This window comes from Pan paniscus, chromosome 19, assembly GCF_029289425.2.
Source record: "Pan paniscus chromosome 19, NHGRI_mPanPan1-v2.0_pri, whole genome shotgun sequence".
NCBI classification, from domain to species: Eukaryota; Metazoa; Chordata; class Mammalia; order Primates; family Hominidae; genus Pan; species Pan paniscus.
In genome coordinates this window covers 76,642,503-76,660,092 of record NC_073268.2, presented here as the reverse complement: position 1 = coordinate 76,660,092, position 17,590 = coordinate 76,642,503, and the positions used below count along the sequence as shown (strand labels likewise).

The window sequence follows — 17,590 nt, the reverse complement described above, 5'->3', positions numbered from 1 at the left end:
TACAGGCATGAACCTCTACTCCCAGCCAGATTATTGTTGCTTTAAGCTAAAATTGAGTAAAACTCTATTTTTTTTTTTTTTTTTTGGCCAGTTGGATTTCAGTCTTTTGAGGCTGTCATTGACCTTTTTTATACAAGGCTTATCTATGTCAGACAGACATTCAATCCTGAAGTTAATTTTGTAATATGCAAACTTAATTATACATAATATTTTAGAAGGTGATAATTTCCCACATATACTTTGGAAGTGTATGATAAATTATAGGAATATTTGTGTGCAGAAACTCTAAAAGGATTAGTATTTAGCCCTATAATTTATAGTACTCATAAAAATAATCTCTCATTTTTTTCCCCCTCTTCTGCCTATTTTATATTTTTAGGAATAGGAGACTACATTATCCCATATGGGATTTGGGAGGTTAGTTATATATTGCTATGTACATAAACTGGTTAATTTGGAACAGAAAGGGGATTTTGTATGATTTTTATCATAGATTATTCACTATGGCAATCTTGACCAAAAGATAAAACACTTTCTTTTTTGTATGTGCTTTATTTTTTTATTCACATATTCAGATTTATTTCACCCAAATACCTATGTTTCTTCTGATTTTAAGGTTCCTGTATAAATTTGGCTTTAGCCTTACCAAAAGGTTTAGTTTTCTCACAAGACAAGTCAGTCTCCTTCTCTCCTTCCTAGTTTGTCATCTGTAGCAAGTAGCTCACATCATTATGGCTGCAAGTGTAAATAGGCAGTAAGAAGAGGGGAGGTCAAAAAGTGCATGCCAGCTGACTCTTTTTTAAGTCAGAAAAAAATTGCTTTCCCAGAAGTCTAACCCTGTCTCTTGGATTACTTGTCTTTTAAACTGGAAACTGGGACACATTCTACACAACTTCTAATCTGTGTAATAAGTATAGTCTGAGGAGCAAAACATTTTTAATTGTGCATGAATGAACTCATGGGTCTACATTAAGGAAGAAAACATGAGGAATATTGGGTAGATAACTGGCTGGGTGCATTGGCTCACGACTGTAATCCTAGCACTTTGGGAGGCCAAGATTTGAGGATTGCTTGAGCTTAGGAATTGGAGACCAGCAAGACCTCATTTCTATAAAAATTTTTAAAATAAATTAAAAACAATAGATAATTAACAATTCAGAACTAGCTGTCTTTTTAGCAAGCACATGTGAAACTAGAATATTGTCTGGACCAAGGAACAAAGCCATTTATGATGCCAGCTCACTGCCTGTATACCAAGACCTTATGTCTTTATGAATTTGAAATTTCACAATAAAATTTGCCTCTATTCAACTAACCTTGCCAAATTCTTGGCCATTACAGGTGTATTTAATATAATTTATTTATAATAAGTAATTTTTTTCATCTACTTAGTATTATTTGAAAAGATTATTAAAATTTTATGACAGCCTTTTTTTAAGGCAGAGAGAAATTTGGGGTATTAATTGACCATGTGTTTAATTGAATTAGAAAAGAAGTGTTTTGCACAACAGATACTAATCAAATGCTTTGGCCAATCCCAGGGGCTTTGAGCCTGATGCAAGAATAAAAGTATATTTTTCAATTTAATGTCACAAAGCCAATTTCTAATATGGGGCTAACATCAAAACATTATACAACAAAGGTCAGAGAACCTTCCTAGCCTTTCTTAATAGAAAGTAGTTAAAACTGGTACCATTTTTCAGTCCTTTTGTATTCTTTGGAGACTCTGCCTATTTCCATTTATTCATTTTCTATTTAATGGCTTTGTTTTTCTTGCTTATACATGTCTGGCCAAACACATCCAGAAAATACAGAAAGCTATGAGGAAGAAAATTGTTGTCTATAACCCTGCTGCTCAGAAATAACTAGTTACTGAATTGGCTTGTTTTTGGGGGATGACAAACTTAAAATCACACCCGCAACCCCCTTTTCAGTTTTTTCTTTGGAGCTAATCAGTCCATGTGAGCATGGTTTGTTTAAGGTCAGGAATTCTCTAGAACCTCCAGATAAGGGAACAGAGATTGCTTTTGGGCTTGTGAGAGTTGGGCAGAACAAACTTAGTTTTTATTTTAAATCCTTTTCTACTATTTATTATGTTTTTAAACCATTGACATGTATTCCTTTGGTGGGTTTTTTAAAATAATAAAAAGAACTTCTTGAACTACTGGACGGTGGGGTGGGGTTGGGGAGCGTGTGTGTGTGTGTGTGTGTGTGTGTGTGTGTGTGTGTATAAAGAGTTGAATGTGGATTGAAAGAGAACCCTGGGCAGCTGAATTTCCTGAAATCCAAAGATAAATAGAAATTAGAAGCTAGAAGAAAGTAGCAGTATCTTAGTTACTGAGAGAAAATACTGTACCTCACCAGTTTGAAGGGCAAAAGAAGTAATTTTCAAATACATGAAGACCCAGTATATCTCCATGTACCGTATCTGAGGGAAATAATCGAGGAACTTCTGTAACCAAATATAAGTTCCAGCAAGGCATGGTACCTCATGCCTGTAATCCCAGCACTTTGGGAGGCCAAGGCAGGAGGATCGTTTGAGCCAAGGAGTTTGAGACCTGCCTGGGCAATATAATGAAACTATCATGTTATATTATGTTATGTCATGTCATGTCATGTCATGTCTGAGTCGTGTTTTTTGTTTTTTGTTTTTGTTTTTTTTGAGATGGAGTCTCTGTCGCCCAGGCTGGAGTGCAGTGGCGCGATCGCGGCTCACTGCAAGCTCCGCCTCCCAGGTTTAAATGATTTTTCTGCCTCAGCCTCCCGAGTAGCTGGGACTATAGGCGCCCGCCACCATGCCCAGCTAATTTTTTTGTATTTTTAGTAGAGATGGGGTTTCACCATGTTAGCCTGGATGGTGTCGATTTCCTGACCTCGTGATCTGCCTGCCCTGGCCCCCCAAAGTGCTGGGTTTACAGACGTGAGCCACTGCACCTGGCCTCTATTTTATTTTAAAATAAAAATTTTAAACTTTTATTTAAGTTCTTAAATTAATAATAACAAATCCCAAGGTAGGGGAAGACAGTATAAAAACAGTGGTAGGTAATGAATATTGTAATATATGTCTCACATGTAAATGGAGTAGGAAGAGAATGAAGAACAAATTGAGAATTTGTAATAGGCCTTAAATGAGGATTCTTTTCAAACCAGAGATGAAAAGGAAATTTTGGAAATAACAAAAAACAAAAATTTACCACGTCAAACCTATTACAGGTTTAGTGTTCCTAATCCAAAAATTTGAAATCTGAAACATGATTGGTCCCAAACATTTCAAATAAGGATACTCAACCTGTATTTTGAACAACAAAGTAGTATTTAGGAAAGAAATGTTAAGCTGAAATTTCAGTTAGTGCTGATGTCAGGAAGCTTTATAGAGATCACCTAGTGAAATTTTCTTTCTAAATAAGTTATGAGGCTGGGCGGGGTGGCTCAACACCTGTAATCCCAGCACTTTGATAGGCCAGGGTGGGTGGATCACCTAAGGTCAGGAGTTCAAGACCAGCCTGGCCAACATGGTGAAACCCTGTCTCTACTAAAAATACAAAAAAATTAACTGGGCATGGTGGTGGGTGCCTGTGATCCCAGCTACTTCGGGAGGCTGAGGGAGGAGAATCGCTTGAACCTGGGAGGTGGAGGTTGCAGTGAGTCAAGATTGCACCATTGCACTCCAACCTGGGCGACGAGCAAAACTCTGTCTCAAAAAAAAAAAATTAAAAAAAAATGAAATTTAACAGATTTAGAATTATTCTGGAGGTCATGACCTTATAGTTTTAAGAGTTGGATAATTTTATTAACTGGCTTTTTAAAGATTACTTTGAAAAGTGATGGAGTAATTCAGTTCTGGAGATCCTGGATATCTGCTTGCCATAGGAGAAATTGAAAAGCCCAGCAGTCCTAATGCTTTGCAGATGGTTACTGGTAGCTTTGGATTAAATTTCTGATGACATCATACAGAGATTCAGAAGTACTGGTTTTCAAACAAGTGAAAATGTTTTACTCTAAAAAGCTGTCATTCCAAAGAAGGATTTATTTAAAAGATAAAATAAAAACTGTCAGATGACTCAAATAACTATGGTGATGATGAAGCTAAATGTTTAAGGTACATGTGAATAATTTGGATAAAGTTTTGTAAATTGTGAGGAGGAAAAGCGATTTTTGAAAATTTAATTTAGATTTTAAATATATTGGTATAAGGAAAGATTTAAATGTTATAAATTTTTATTCTTTTTGTTTTTAATAGAAGAGGGACCTCAGTATGTTGCCCAGGCTGGTCTCAAACTCCTGGGCTCAAGTGATCCTCCTGCCTTGGCCTCCCAAAATACTGGGCTTACAGGCATGACCACCACACCTGGCCTTAAATATAAATTATAAGTGTTTTAATGTTATCACATATATCCCTAAAACTTGATATATATGAGTTGGCAAAAATATTTTTAGATGGAAAATGGAGGTTCATCTTACATTCAGGCTGTTTTTTAATAGACATATAGCCTATTTTTAATATATGCATTTGGGAGAATGGACGAGTAAAAGTGTTACAGAGTTCTCATCTTAGTGGGTAGAGTAGGAAAGGGCATCATTACTTAGTTTAAACATTATCAGTGCTAGAGATGGGCATTTGATGCCTTGTGTAATAGAAAAGTGTGATAGAACTTCCAAACTAGGGTGGTGTGAATATGGGTGAGAATGATTTGAAACTTGACCAAGCTAGATATAAGCAAAGTGAATAGAGGAACAAACTGATTATGATAAGTGAAAAATAAGATGAAAAGGTTAGACCAAATATAATTATCACAATACATGTAAATGGGCTCAATTCTCCTACCTAAAGATGGCAGTTACCAAGAGGGTTAAAAAATTAAAACTAGTGCTATATCATAAAAAGGAAACACCCCAAAACAATAATACTAACAATAAGGAAGAATTCAGGATAAAAGTCATTAGTTAATACAAAAGGGATATTGATAATAGAATGTATAATTCACAAAAATGTCATAAACCTATGTGTAGCAAATAAGATAGGAGCCACCTACATAAGCAGTGTACCTTAAAAGTACAAAAACTTTGATAAAAAGATAATCAGTACAATGTTCAGGGCCTCCAGGGTAGGTTAATTCTGAATATATAGAGGTTATTAAGGAACTAGATTCTTTCAATCTGTCTGCTAGTTCTTTGTGTACCAGTCATTTCTTTGGCTAGCTCTCCAGTGCTTGTAAGATTGCTGCCATGGTTTGAGGTGTCAGGTGCAGATTCCACGTTCTCTAGCAGAAGAAACACTCTCACACTGATGTCCTCCCTGACTTGAAATTAAAACCATACCAGACTAACAAAGAGAAAAAGACAGAAGACTCAAATAACTAAAATCAGAAATGGGACTTGGAACATTACTACCAACCTTCCACAAATGAAAAGGATTTAAGGTGAATCCTATGAACAGTTGAACACCAGCAAATTAGATAACATAAATAAAATGGACAAATTTTTTAGAAATGGACAATTTACCTAAATGCCCCAAGAAGAAATAGAAAGTCTTACGAGACCTATAACAAGTAAATAAATTAAATCCATAATCAAAAACCTTCCAACAAAGTCCAGGACTGAAGACTTCACTAGTGAATTCTATCAAACATTTAAAGAATTAGCACTAGTTCTTCTCAAACTCTTCCAGGAAATTGCAGAGGAAGGAACACTTCCTAACTTGTTTTGTTTTGTTTTTGTTTTTGTTTTTATTTCCATTTTCATTTTATTTGCTTTATTTTATGAGACAGAGTCTTACTCTTTTGCCCAGGCTGGAGTGCAGTGGCACGATCTTGGCTCACTGCAACTTCCGCCTCCCAGGTTCAAGCGATTCTCCTGCCTCAGCCACCCAAGTAGCTGGGATTACAGGCTCCCACCACCACACCTGGCTAATTTTTGTATTTTTAGTAGAGACGAGATTTTGCCATATTGGCCAGGCTGGTCTCGAACTCCTGACCTCAGGTGACCTGCCCACCTTGGCCTCCCAAAGTTGTAGGATTACAGGCATGAGCCACTGCGCCCAGCCCCTAACTCATTTTAAAAGGTTAACGTTACCCTGATACCAAAGACCAAAAATGACATCACAAAAAAGACAATTTCAGACGAGTATCTCTTATGAATATGGATGAAAAAATCCTCAACAAAATACTAGCAAATCAAATCTAATAGAATATTAAAAGGATTTTACACTATGACAAAGTGAGATTTATCCCAGGAATGCAAGGGTGGTTCAACATAAGAACATCAGTGTGATACACCATGTTAATAGGATGAAGGGAAAAAAAAAAAAACCCAGTTATTTCAGTTGACACAGAAAAGACATTTAGCAAAATCTAACACCTTTTCATGATTAAAAAAAAATTCACAAAGCTAGGAATAGAAAGGAACTTCTTCAATATGATAAAGAGTATTTATGAAAAACTCACAATAACATCATACTCTATAGTGAAAGACTAGAAGCTTCCCCCATAGGATCAGGAACAAGACATGGTTGCCTGCTTTCACTAGTGGTATTCAACATTGTACTGGAAGCTTTAGCAGAAGAAATTCGACAAGAAAAATAAAAATCATCAGTATTGGAAAGGAAGAAGTAAAACTATAGATTTGTTGGACTTAATCAAAATAAAAACTTTTGTAAATCAAAAACATCAAGAAAATAAAAAGACAACCTATGGAATGGGAGAAAATATTTGCAAATCACATGTCAATTAAGTTTCTAGTATCCAGAATATATCAAGAACTACAACTACAAACAACAGAATTTAAAAATGAGGCCGGGCCCTGTGGCTCACACCTGTAATCCAAGCAGTTTGGGAGTTTGAGGCAGAGAGATCATCTGAGGTCAGGAGTTTGAGACCAGTCTGGCCAACATGATAAAACTCTGTCTCTACTGAAAAAAAAAATACAAAAATTAGCCAGGCGTGGTGGTGCACACCTGTAATCCCAGCTACTCAGGAGGCTGAGGCAGGAGAATCGCTTGAACCCAGGAGGCAGAGGTTGCAGTGAGCTGAGATCATGCCACTGCACTCCAGCCTGGGCAACAGAGCAAGACCCCATCTCAAAAAAAAAAAAAATCCAGTCTGGCCAACATGGTGAAACCCATCTCTACTAAAAATAGGAAAATTAGCTGGGTATGGTGGCAGGCGCCTGTAATCCCAGCTACTCTGGAGGCTGAGGCAGGAGAATCACTTGAACCCAGGAGGCAGAGGTTGCAGTGAGCCAAGATTGTGCCACTGCACTCCAGCCTGGGCAACAAGAGCGAAACTCTGTTAAAAATTTAATTAATTAATTAATTAATAAAGAGCAGGCTGGGCATGGTGGCTCACACCTGTAATCCCAGCACTTTGGGAGGCTGAGGCAGAAGGATTTCTTGAGCTCAAGAGTTTGAGACCAGCCTGAGCAAAATAGCAAGACCTTGTCTCTATTAAAATAATTTTTTAAAAAATCAGCCAGGTGTGGTGGCACTGGCCTGTCGTCTCAGCTACGTAGGAGGCTGAGGTGGGAGGATCACTTAAGCCCAGGAGATCATGGCTGTAGTGAGCTTGATCATGCAACTGCACTCCAGCCTGGGTGACAGAGTGAGACTCTGTCTCATAAAATTAAAAATAAAAAATGGACAAAGGACTTGAATAGACATTTTCCCAAGGAAGATACACAAAAGACCAGTAAGCACATGAAAAGATAAGCACATGAAAAGATAGTGTCATTCGGCATTAGGGAAATGGAAATCAAACATAATGAGCTACCACTTTATTCCTACAAAGATGGGTACAATTTAAAAAAAAGAAAATAACGTTGGCAAGGATGAGAAGAAATCAAGTGATTCTGCTGAGAGAGCATTTGAAAAAAAAAAGAAATTGGAAACTTTGTGCACTGTTGCTGGGAATGTAAAATGGTGCAGCTGCTGTGGAGTACAGTTTGGCAGTTTGTCAAAAAGCTAAACATAGAATTACTGTATGACTCAGCAATTTCACTCCAAGGTATATGCCTAAAAGCATTGAAAGCAAGGAATCGAAAGATATTTGTGTGCTAGTGTTTATAGCAGAATTTTTCACAAGTCAAAAGATAAAAACAATCCAAGTATCCATCAGCAGATAAATAGATACACAAAATTTGGCATTTACATATATACACATACAGTGATTCAGCCAGTTTTGGTACATGCTACAACATGGATGAACCTTGAAAATTTTATCCTAAGTGAAATAAGGTAGACAAAAAAGGACAAATATTGTATGGTTCCACTTACATGAAATATGTAGAATAGGCAAATTCATAGAGACAGAAAGTAGATTAAAGGTTACTAGGGACTTAGGGGTAAGGCAGAAGGGGAAGCTATTGCTTAATGCTTACAGAATTTTTCTTTGGGGTGATGAAAAAGTTTTGGAAGTGGATAGTATTGATGGTTGCATGACATAGTTAATATAATTAATGCCACTGAATTGTATACTTAAAAATAGCTCATATGGCAAAGTTTTATATATATTTCACCATAGTAAAAACAAATTATTAAACCCATACCAGTCTTTATTTTCATTATGCAGCTCTCCCCTTTCAAGCTATCATTTATTTCCAATTTTTTTTTTTTTTTTTTTTTTTTTGAGATGGAGTCTTGCTCTGTCGCCAGTCTGGAGTGCAGTGGTGTGATCTCGACTCACTGCAATCTCTGCCTCCCGGGTTCAAGCGATTCTCCTGCCTCAGCCTCCCAAGTACCTGGAACTACAGGCACGCACCACCATGCCAAGCTAATTTTTTTTTGTATTTTTAGTAGAGACGGGGATCGTGTTGGCCAGGATGGTCTCGATCTCCTGACATCGTGATCCGCCTACCTCGGCCTCCCAAAGTGCTGGGATAAACTAGTTCTAAGAAAAAGACACTTACAAGAAGGAGAGAAATTCTTTTCCTTTAGGTTCACTTTCAGTGTATTTTACTTTCGTCATGTCTGGCTGATGAGGCTCTAACTAGTCATGTTCAGTCTTATGGTAAATATATTAGTAAACTAATGACTTACACATTTGTATATTTTTCATTTTAAACAATGAATAGTTCAATCAAATAGTAATTGTTCTTGACAGTAGGTGTTGATCAGGTAGATATAATTTTATGTTATGAAAGTAAAATACTGTGTTTACATGGTAGTGCCACATTTTGAGTACCTCCTTTTTCCTTAGGCAGAAGGTTGGGATAAAATTAGACCATAATAAGTTGGACCACAAGTTCCTTGGATTCAATATACTGCTTAGTGTCAGCCCAGATGGACACACAGAACCTAAAGAGTCTCCATATGTTTAATTTGCCCTTTTGTTTAAATAGACATTCAGCAGGGACTGGAGAAAATACCAAGCTGTGCCTTTCTGGCATACAGTGTTTATTTTGCTACTTCATCATGTGCCAATTACTAAATAATTTCCACAGATTGTTATTTCAGGAGAATACTTACAGTGAAGGTCTTTGGAAAGGAAATTCTTAGCATTGTGGAAATGAGAAGTAAGCACTGTTCTTTTTGTTCTCTAAATTTTCAACCTATGGGTTTCTCATTTTTTTCTCTTTCAACCATTTGGCTATCAAATCTGTGTTTCAAATACTAATCCTTTTTTTCTCAAGGACTTTTTTTTCTGGACTGTTACAGTATCTTCTGCCTTGGTTGCTTTGCTTCCCCTCTTGGCTTTGCTATAGCCACAGTGTAGCCAGAGCATTCTTGATAGAGTTGCATTGTCCCATGTGGTAGCCATTAACCATATGTGATTATTAAGTTTAAATTAATTAAAAGTAAAATGTGCCTCAGTCACACTAGGCACATTTCTAATACTCAGTAGCCACTGTGGCTAGTGGCTACCAAATTGAGCAACACAAGTATAGAACATTTCTAACATCTCAGGAAATTATATTAGATAGTGCATAAGTCAAATCACCTCCCTTACTGTTGCAAACAAAACTCCTTTCCACAGCCCGCAAGGTGCTATAAAATATTGCTTATCTCTCCCTTCTCATTTCTCTTTACATAATCTTTTATTCACTGTAGTCTAGATGAATTGGCCTTCTTTCTGTTCCTTTGACTATGCCAGGATTTCCCCCCATCCCTTCTCAGGGGCTATTCCTTCTGTTTTGCTGTTCCTTCTGTTTTGGAACATGCTTCCCCACCAGATCTTCACTTGGCTGGCTACAGTGTCATCATTTAGGTGTCAACTTAAATGTTACTACCTCAGGAGGATTCTTCCCTGTCTACCCTAAATACCTCCTTTCAGAATCTTTTGATCATATTACCCTACTTTTTTATCATCTTTATGGCATTTATCCTTAAATGAAAGTCTTACGTATTTTATCTTTGCCCACGCTAATACCCTTCTCACCACTAGAACATAAGCTGCTTATGGTAATAGATTTTGCAGATAATTGTATGGTATGTGTTGGGAGGATACACACTGGCATTGTATAGTAGTCATCACTTTATTGATTAGTCCTGGTTCTTTTGAAGTTAATCTGTTTCTGTGACTATACAGAGGAATGATAGAGATTAAAAGATTGTCTGAATTTTTCTCATTATGAGTTACTAATCTGTTAATAATTGTGGTATAGATAGAAAAAATAAATTTTATGTATCTGTTGATTTGATGCTCCTGAGGAATACTTCCTAACCGGTCCATCCTTGTTTTTCTTTTAAATAGCTTTTATACCTTTGTTCCTTCTCAGTCTGAGCATTTTCAGAAAGTTGTATTGGCTTGATACATGAACATAATGTTCTAGCTAGCATTTAATAAATAAATAAATAAATAAATAAATAAATATTTGTCCAGTCCTAACACTATTTGCCTATCTTGTACAGTCTATATAGATACACAGTCTGTTGCTATCTAGACCAGTCTGATCTAAAGCATTGTACTATTTTGGCATATCATTAAATAGTCAGCATAGTTGTACAGTTAATTTCTTTAAAGAACTCTGTATTTCTACTATAGAGGATAAAGATTTTAAAAGAAATAGTTGACACTACTGCTATTTTCGGTAAATTTATCTTATTGGAAAAAATGAACATTATGAAGCATCATGAAATAAGTGGTAACTGATCAAGTGTTAGACTATACTAAAAATAAGAAAAGATATTTTATGTCAATTTTATTTTCTTCATTATTTTCCAAGTTTCTTATACTGAAACTATATTACTTGTGGATTTGGAACAAAAAGAGTAAATGTCATTTTTTTAGATGCAGTACATGCTGAGTACATAAAATATATAAAATATTTAGAGAAGGAATCAACAATTGATGAGATGAATTATGGGACGCTTTCAGGAAAGAGCATGTACTTCTTTATGGGCATGAGGTCAACTCCAATTTGGGCCACACACTTATTTTCATTGCTGCCTTGTAATTGCATTTAATTACCTTAAGTCATTCAGGTGATTGGTAAGAGGTCATCAGGTCTACCAAGCTGAAAATATCAAAAATAGAGCAATGTTATTGGTGTTTTATAGGTTGCTTCATGTGCGAAATGGAAACTGCAAATATCATTTGGGTGAAGAAACATTTAAATTAGCTCAGACATATATGGATAAACTATCAAAACATGGCCAGCAAGCAAATAAAGCTGCACTCTATGGAGAACTGTGTGCACTCCTATTTGCAAAAAGTCACTATGATGAGGTAAGTGTTTTAAGGTACATTTCACTGTGACCAATAAGTACCTATAAAAACAGAGGGTAAATCAAATAGTCTTCTCTTATTTTTCTTACAGATCTCTTTTACATATTAGGTTTATATAAGGCAGTACACATTTGTAATGGAAAATTTAAAATCAGACAAGCCGAGCACTGTGGCTCATGCCTGTAATCCCAGAACTTTAGGAGGCCAAGGTAGAGTATCACTTGAGCCCAGGAGTTTGGGGCCAGCATGGGCAACAAAGTGAGACCCTGCCTCTATAGAAAATTAGCCGCATGTGTAGCACACGCCTGTGGTGGTCACAACTACATGGGAGGCTGAGGCAGGAGGATCCCTTGAGCCCAGTAAGTTGAGGGTGTAGTGAGCCATATTTATAACACTGTACTCCAGCCTGAGTGACAGAGTGAGACCCTGTCTCAAAAAAATAAAAAATCAGGCAAAAGGAGTGTTTGTGAGGTGAATTTGAAATATATACATGTGTAATTTAGAGCCCTTTCTTTTGTTGTTTTTCTTTTAATTTAACCAAATGTTTGCCTAAATTGTTTGGTTGGGCCTCGTGTTGTAGTTTTTGAGACAGGATCTTGCTTTGTCACCCACGCTGGACTCAAACTCCTGGGCTCAGGTGATCCTCTACCTTGGCCTCCTGAAGTGCTGGAATTACAGGCATGAGCCACCATGCCCAGCCTGACAGTTATTTTCCTTCTACATTTGGATTTAGGGGTTTATACTGTGCCTTATTCATGTCTTTGCAGCTCTCAGCACATTCGTGAGGAATGTTGAAGTCTTGGATAATTTTGACAGTTCAATCTTCTAGTGATAAATAAGCTTTTCACTGATATATACAGAAAAGTACACAAATCTTACAGACATGGTTTGATGAATTAGCATCATGTTTTTGTGTTAGGATAGGCTAGGTTATGCAGAGGTAATATCAACCCCAGAATAGCTTGGAACAATAAAAGTTTCTTTCTGGCTCATAATATATCCCTCTCTTCAGATGGCTATGGCTGTTCTTAACATTATACCTACGCTTTGATCAAGACACAGCGTGGTTTTGGGTCTATCTGGAACGTATCTATCTAGAACATTACCAGCCTGGGCACAGGGGCAGAAACTTCATGGAGAAGTACTGCTGGCTCTTGGACTTTTCTTCCAGAAGTGGCACATTTCACTTCTCATATTTTAATTGTGGAAAGAAATCACATGGCCACACTTGTCTTTGTTTGTTTGTTTGTTTGTTTGTTTGTTTGAGACAGCGTCTCACTCCATCACCAAGGTCTGGAGTGCAGTGGCATGATCACGGCTCACTGCAGCCTCCACCTCAGCTCTACCAAGTAGCTGGAACTACAGGTGCACATCACCACGCCCAGCTAATTTTTTTGATTTTTGATAGAGACAAAGTCTCACTATGTTATAACCCAGGCTGGTTTCAAACTTCTGAGCTTGGCGATCCTCCCATCTCAGCCTCCCAAAGTGCTGGGATTATAGGTATGCACCACCACACCCAGCCTAAGATAATTTATTTTGCCTTTTTTATTTCTTCCACTAAGCACCAGGAGAGGAAGGACATTTTTGGTTTTGTTTCCCACTTCATACCTAGATACTAGCACATTGCCTGCCACTTAACCTCTCTACACCTGTTTCCCCTAATAGTACATATCTTATAGGGCTGTTTTGTCAGGTAAATGTGTTAATGCACATAAAATACTTTGGACAGTAGCTGGGACAAAGTAAACACTCAACTAAACAGACAATTCAGACATAAAATAACAAATGTTACAGTAGGAGGATGGAATGTATAGGAAAACACAGGAAACCCCACAAGACAGATGAGTTTAAGGGGTTGGAGGAAGGGGGAATGTATTTTAAGGCAGAGGGAACAGTATGTGCAAAGGCTTCTGGGCAAGAGAGAACATACCTCTGATTTCCAGAAGATATGTCATGTATCCACAAGGTCTGATTCAGATAAGCTATAGATATTAAGAGTAAAAATAATATAACAGATTTATACTTTGAAGAAAGTTTAGCCTCAGAAAATTCTAACTGTAAATATTTTGTGTGTGTTCTTATTTAAGTGCTTGTAGAAAAATTTTGCAGTCATCTTGTTAAATATTATCAACTTGATTTAACCACAGTTCTGTCTCTTCTATAAATAATTTTTTTAGGCATACAAATGGTGCATCGAGGCAATGAAAGAAATTACAGCAGGCTTACCAGTGAAAGTTGTGGTGGATGTCTTAAGACAAGCTTCTAAGGTAAATATAATGTTAAAATTATTAAATGAATTATAGGATTTATCAGGCTTTAAGTTTGTTTTAATTAACCTGTTATTTAACATTTTAGTTATTTGTACACTCCGTAGGCATAGGTCTGTTTTATAAGTTTCTGTGCTCATTTTTAGAAATCCGGTTTCTAACTAAAACTATATCACACATAGATTTTTAGCTAATTTTTCTTTACCAAGAAAACCAGTGAAATAATTCATTTTGATCATTGTTTCAGTGCACTAAAGTACAGCTCAAAGTAGTATTTGGGTGCTATTCTGGCTTGAGTTTGTTTTTGTTTTTCTTAAATATTTATAGCAACCAGAATTCCTTATGCCAAAATCCTGTGAACTTTGGTCACTTTTCTGCTAAAGATAGCCTGGTGTTAAATCTCTTTGTCATAGTATTGCAGTCTCACAGCAAGGCAGCTTGCTATACTTGACCTGCTAGGCAGTCCTTACTTGATTTTTCTCTAGTGTTTTCTTATTCTGTAAATAAATGCATTAAATCTTTTACATTTTTATTTTATTTTAAATAGAGACAGGGTCTCACTATGTTGCCCTGGCCGGTCTCAAACACCTGGACTCAAGCGATCCTCCCACCTGAGCCTCCAAAAGTTCTAGGCAAGCCTCCAAAAGTTCTAGGATTACAGGTCCACCACGGTTGGCCTGCGTTAACTCTTTGAGGACATTTAGTAGTATTTTAAAACTACTGCTTTGGTGCAGTGAGGCCTTAAAGCATTAATGTACTTTTCAGATACACTCTTCTACCCTGAAGTTTCTCAGATTTGAATATTTCATTTTGGTTGATTTTACTTATGGAAATTCAACTAGAAAATAAATTCCAAAATTATAGATCTGAGAGAGTCTAATATTTCTCTGAAATTTATTAAATCAGTCATTTTAGAGTAAGTAAACAGCATAAATATTTAAGTTATCAGAGCTAGAACAGGGATATTCTTATGTTTTTAATTAATTGAAATAATTGAATATTAATATAAAGACAACATAATATTTATGCAAGATTTATATTTCTGGGTTTTTTTTCTTTTTTTTTTTTTTTGAGATGGAGTCTTGCTGTCGCCCAGGCTGGAGTGCAGTGGCGCGATCTCGGGTCACCGCAGGCTCCGCCCCCCAGGGTTCACATCATTCTCCTGCCTCAGCCTCCTGAATAGCTGGGACTACAGGCGCCCGCCACCTCACCCGACTAATTTTTTGTATTTTTAGTAGAGACGGGGTTTCACCGTGTTAGCCAGGATGGTCTCGATCTCCTGACCTCGTGATCCGCCCGCCTCGGCCTCCCAAAGTGCGGGGATTACAGGCATGAGCCACTGTGCCCGGCCACAAGATTTATATTTCTATATGCAAATTATATTTAGAGTTTTTAGAAAATGCCTAGCTATAATCATGGATCAAAATAACAACTGAGAGCTGTGCACAGTGGCACATCCCTGTAGCCAGGAGTTCAAGTCCAGCCTGGGCAACATAAAACCTTGTCTCTTAAGAAAAGAATTAATAGGAAAACTTGAAATTCTATGCATTTAAAAATTATTAAATGAAAATAACAAAAGATTGTTGTCAGCCACTCCAGGACTGGGATATAAGGACCTTAGAAAATGCTGTGGTAAATTCTGCCCCCATTGTTTTATTTTAATAATAGCGGAAAATGGGGGTATACCAGCTTTGTAAGGTAACTTTGTTTTGACAGATTTGTACTAGGACTGACTGTCAAAATTTTAAACTTTATAATTTTCCCAGCTTATATACAGATCTGTTTATAATAGAATTTTTAAGTACTTGGAAGGAAAGAAATTACAAATAGAACCTTTGTATTTATGTTTGGAGGGTTTTTTTTCTTACTAACTATTATAGCCAGAATATATAAACTACACGTATTTTAGCACACTAATGAACTGTTTGAGAGTTAACCATTTTTCACTTTATCTTTAGGCTTGTGTAGTAAAACGTGAATTTAAGAAGGCAGAACAGTTAATTAAACATGCAGTGTATTTGGCACGGTAGGTGATTATTATTAAAAATATCCTTTTAAATTGTCTCTATACTTTATATCCTAATAATTTTGTGTCTTTTTATAGGGATCATTTTGGATCCAAACACCCAAAATATTCTGATACACTGCTAGATTATGGGTTCTACTTACTCAATGTAGATAATATCTGTCAGTCTGTTGCAATTTATCAGGTATGTTAATGGTTACCCTTTTTTTCTTTCAACCTGTATTGACTTGCTGACCTGTATTTGTTTGTGGTGTATAAACCACTCTAAAAATGACTTTTTGACAACTACCCCGCCCACCAATATAGGTTGCATCATTATTTTATTAAGTATTACCTAGAAGGTGTAAAAGTTAATGCTTTGGGAATTAAAGAAAATCATTCAGGAAAGGAATTGTTGGGTTGTGAGCTCATATGTGGGAGTAGTTTTCCATTTTTTATTTACCCATGTAATGGCTTGTCTTTGTTGTTGATTTAGCAAATGTCACTAAAGCTGCCTTTGTAGTAACAAAGATGGCTGATAATTATTTTAGGTCTTTCTTACTCATTCTCAGGTAAATGATGTATTATGCCATTGCTGTAGACAAGGCATACTTGACTTCAAGGTTCACTTTTTTTTTTGAGACACAGTTTTGATCTGTCGCCCAGGCTGGAGTGCAATGGCGCAATCTCAGCTCACCGCAACCTCTGCCTCCCAAGTTCAAGCAATTCTCGTGCCTCGGCCTCCTGAGTATCTGGGATTACAGGCCCGTGCCACAATGCCCGGCTAATTTTTGTATTTTTAGTAGAGAGGCGGTTTCAGCATGTTGCCCAAGCTAGTCTTGAACTACTGACCTCAGGTGATCCACCCACCTTTGCCTCCCAGAAGTACTAGGATTACAGGTGTGAGCCACTGCGCCTGGCCTAAGGTTCACTTTTGAAGAAGGAAACAGAGCAAAACATTCCCAATGTCTTGATTCTCAAGACATAGGAATGATTATTATTATTATTATTATTAAGCCGTGGCCTTTTAAGTCAAGCTCTATCTTCAGAAATTCAGGACTTCTAGGTGACTTTCATGTTCTGTAATTTAAATACAGCAGGACTTTCTGGGCTTCAAAATTTTATGGTGTTAGGCATATAGATATATATTTAAATTACTAGGATGTTTAATTTAACTAGGTGGTATTTTCTACAGTATTGACAAATATTTTTATGATTCTTTCAGGCAGCCCTTGACATTAGACAGTCAGTGTTTGGTGGCAAAAATATCCACGTAGCAACAGCTCATGAAGATTTGGCCTACTCTTCTTATGTCCACCAGTATAGCTCTGGGAAATTTGACAATGCACTGTAAGTTCCACATTCCTTTTCTCTGAAGGAGGAAATACTGTTTTTGTTTTATTTTGTTTTTTCCCATTAGGGAACTATTATTAGATTAATAATAGTACTTGATATACTTTATAGATTGAACTTGTCTTCCTGGAGCTTTATCAGAATGCCTAAAATGTTCTTGAAGTCATTTAAAATCATACCAGTTTTCAGGTGCAGGGGCTCCCGCCTGTAATCCCAGCACTTTGGGAGGCTGAGGTGGAAAGATTGCTTGAGCCCAAGAGTTTGAGACCCTGTCTACTCAAAAAATTTTTAAAACTAGATGGACG

The 17,590-nt window shown here is 36.8% G+C and overlaps 1 protein-coding gene across 2 annotated transcripts in view; it reads left to right on the top strand.

The window, feature by feature from the left end:
• APPBP2 (amyloid beta precursor protein binding protein 2) overlaps positions 1 to 17,590 on the top strand; it is an 83,267-nt gene that overhangs the window by 48,467 nt on the left and 17,210 nt on the right. For both annotated transcript variants that reach the window (XM_003814464.5, XM_063599302.1), the window contains exons 5-9: positions 11,489 to 11,657; positions 13,838 to 13,927; positions 15,886 to 15,953; positions 16,032 to 16,137; positions 17,158 to 17,282. In XM_003814464.5, coding sequence (XP_003814512.1) covers positions 11,489 to 11,657; positions 13,838 to 13,927; positions 15,886 to 15,953; positions 16,032 to 16,137; positions 17,158 to 17,282 — 558 coding nt within the window. The remainder of the gene's footprint in view (positions 1 to 11,488; positions 11,658 to 13,837; positions 13,928 to 15,885; positions 15,954 to 16,031; positions 16,138 to 17,157; positions 17,283 to 17,590) is intronic.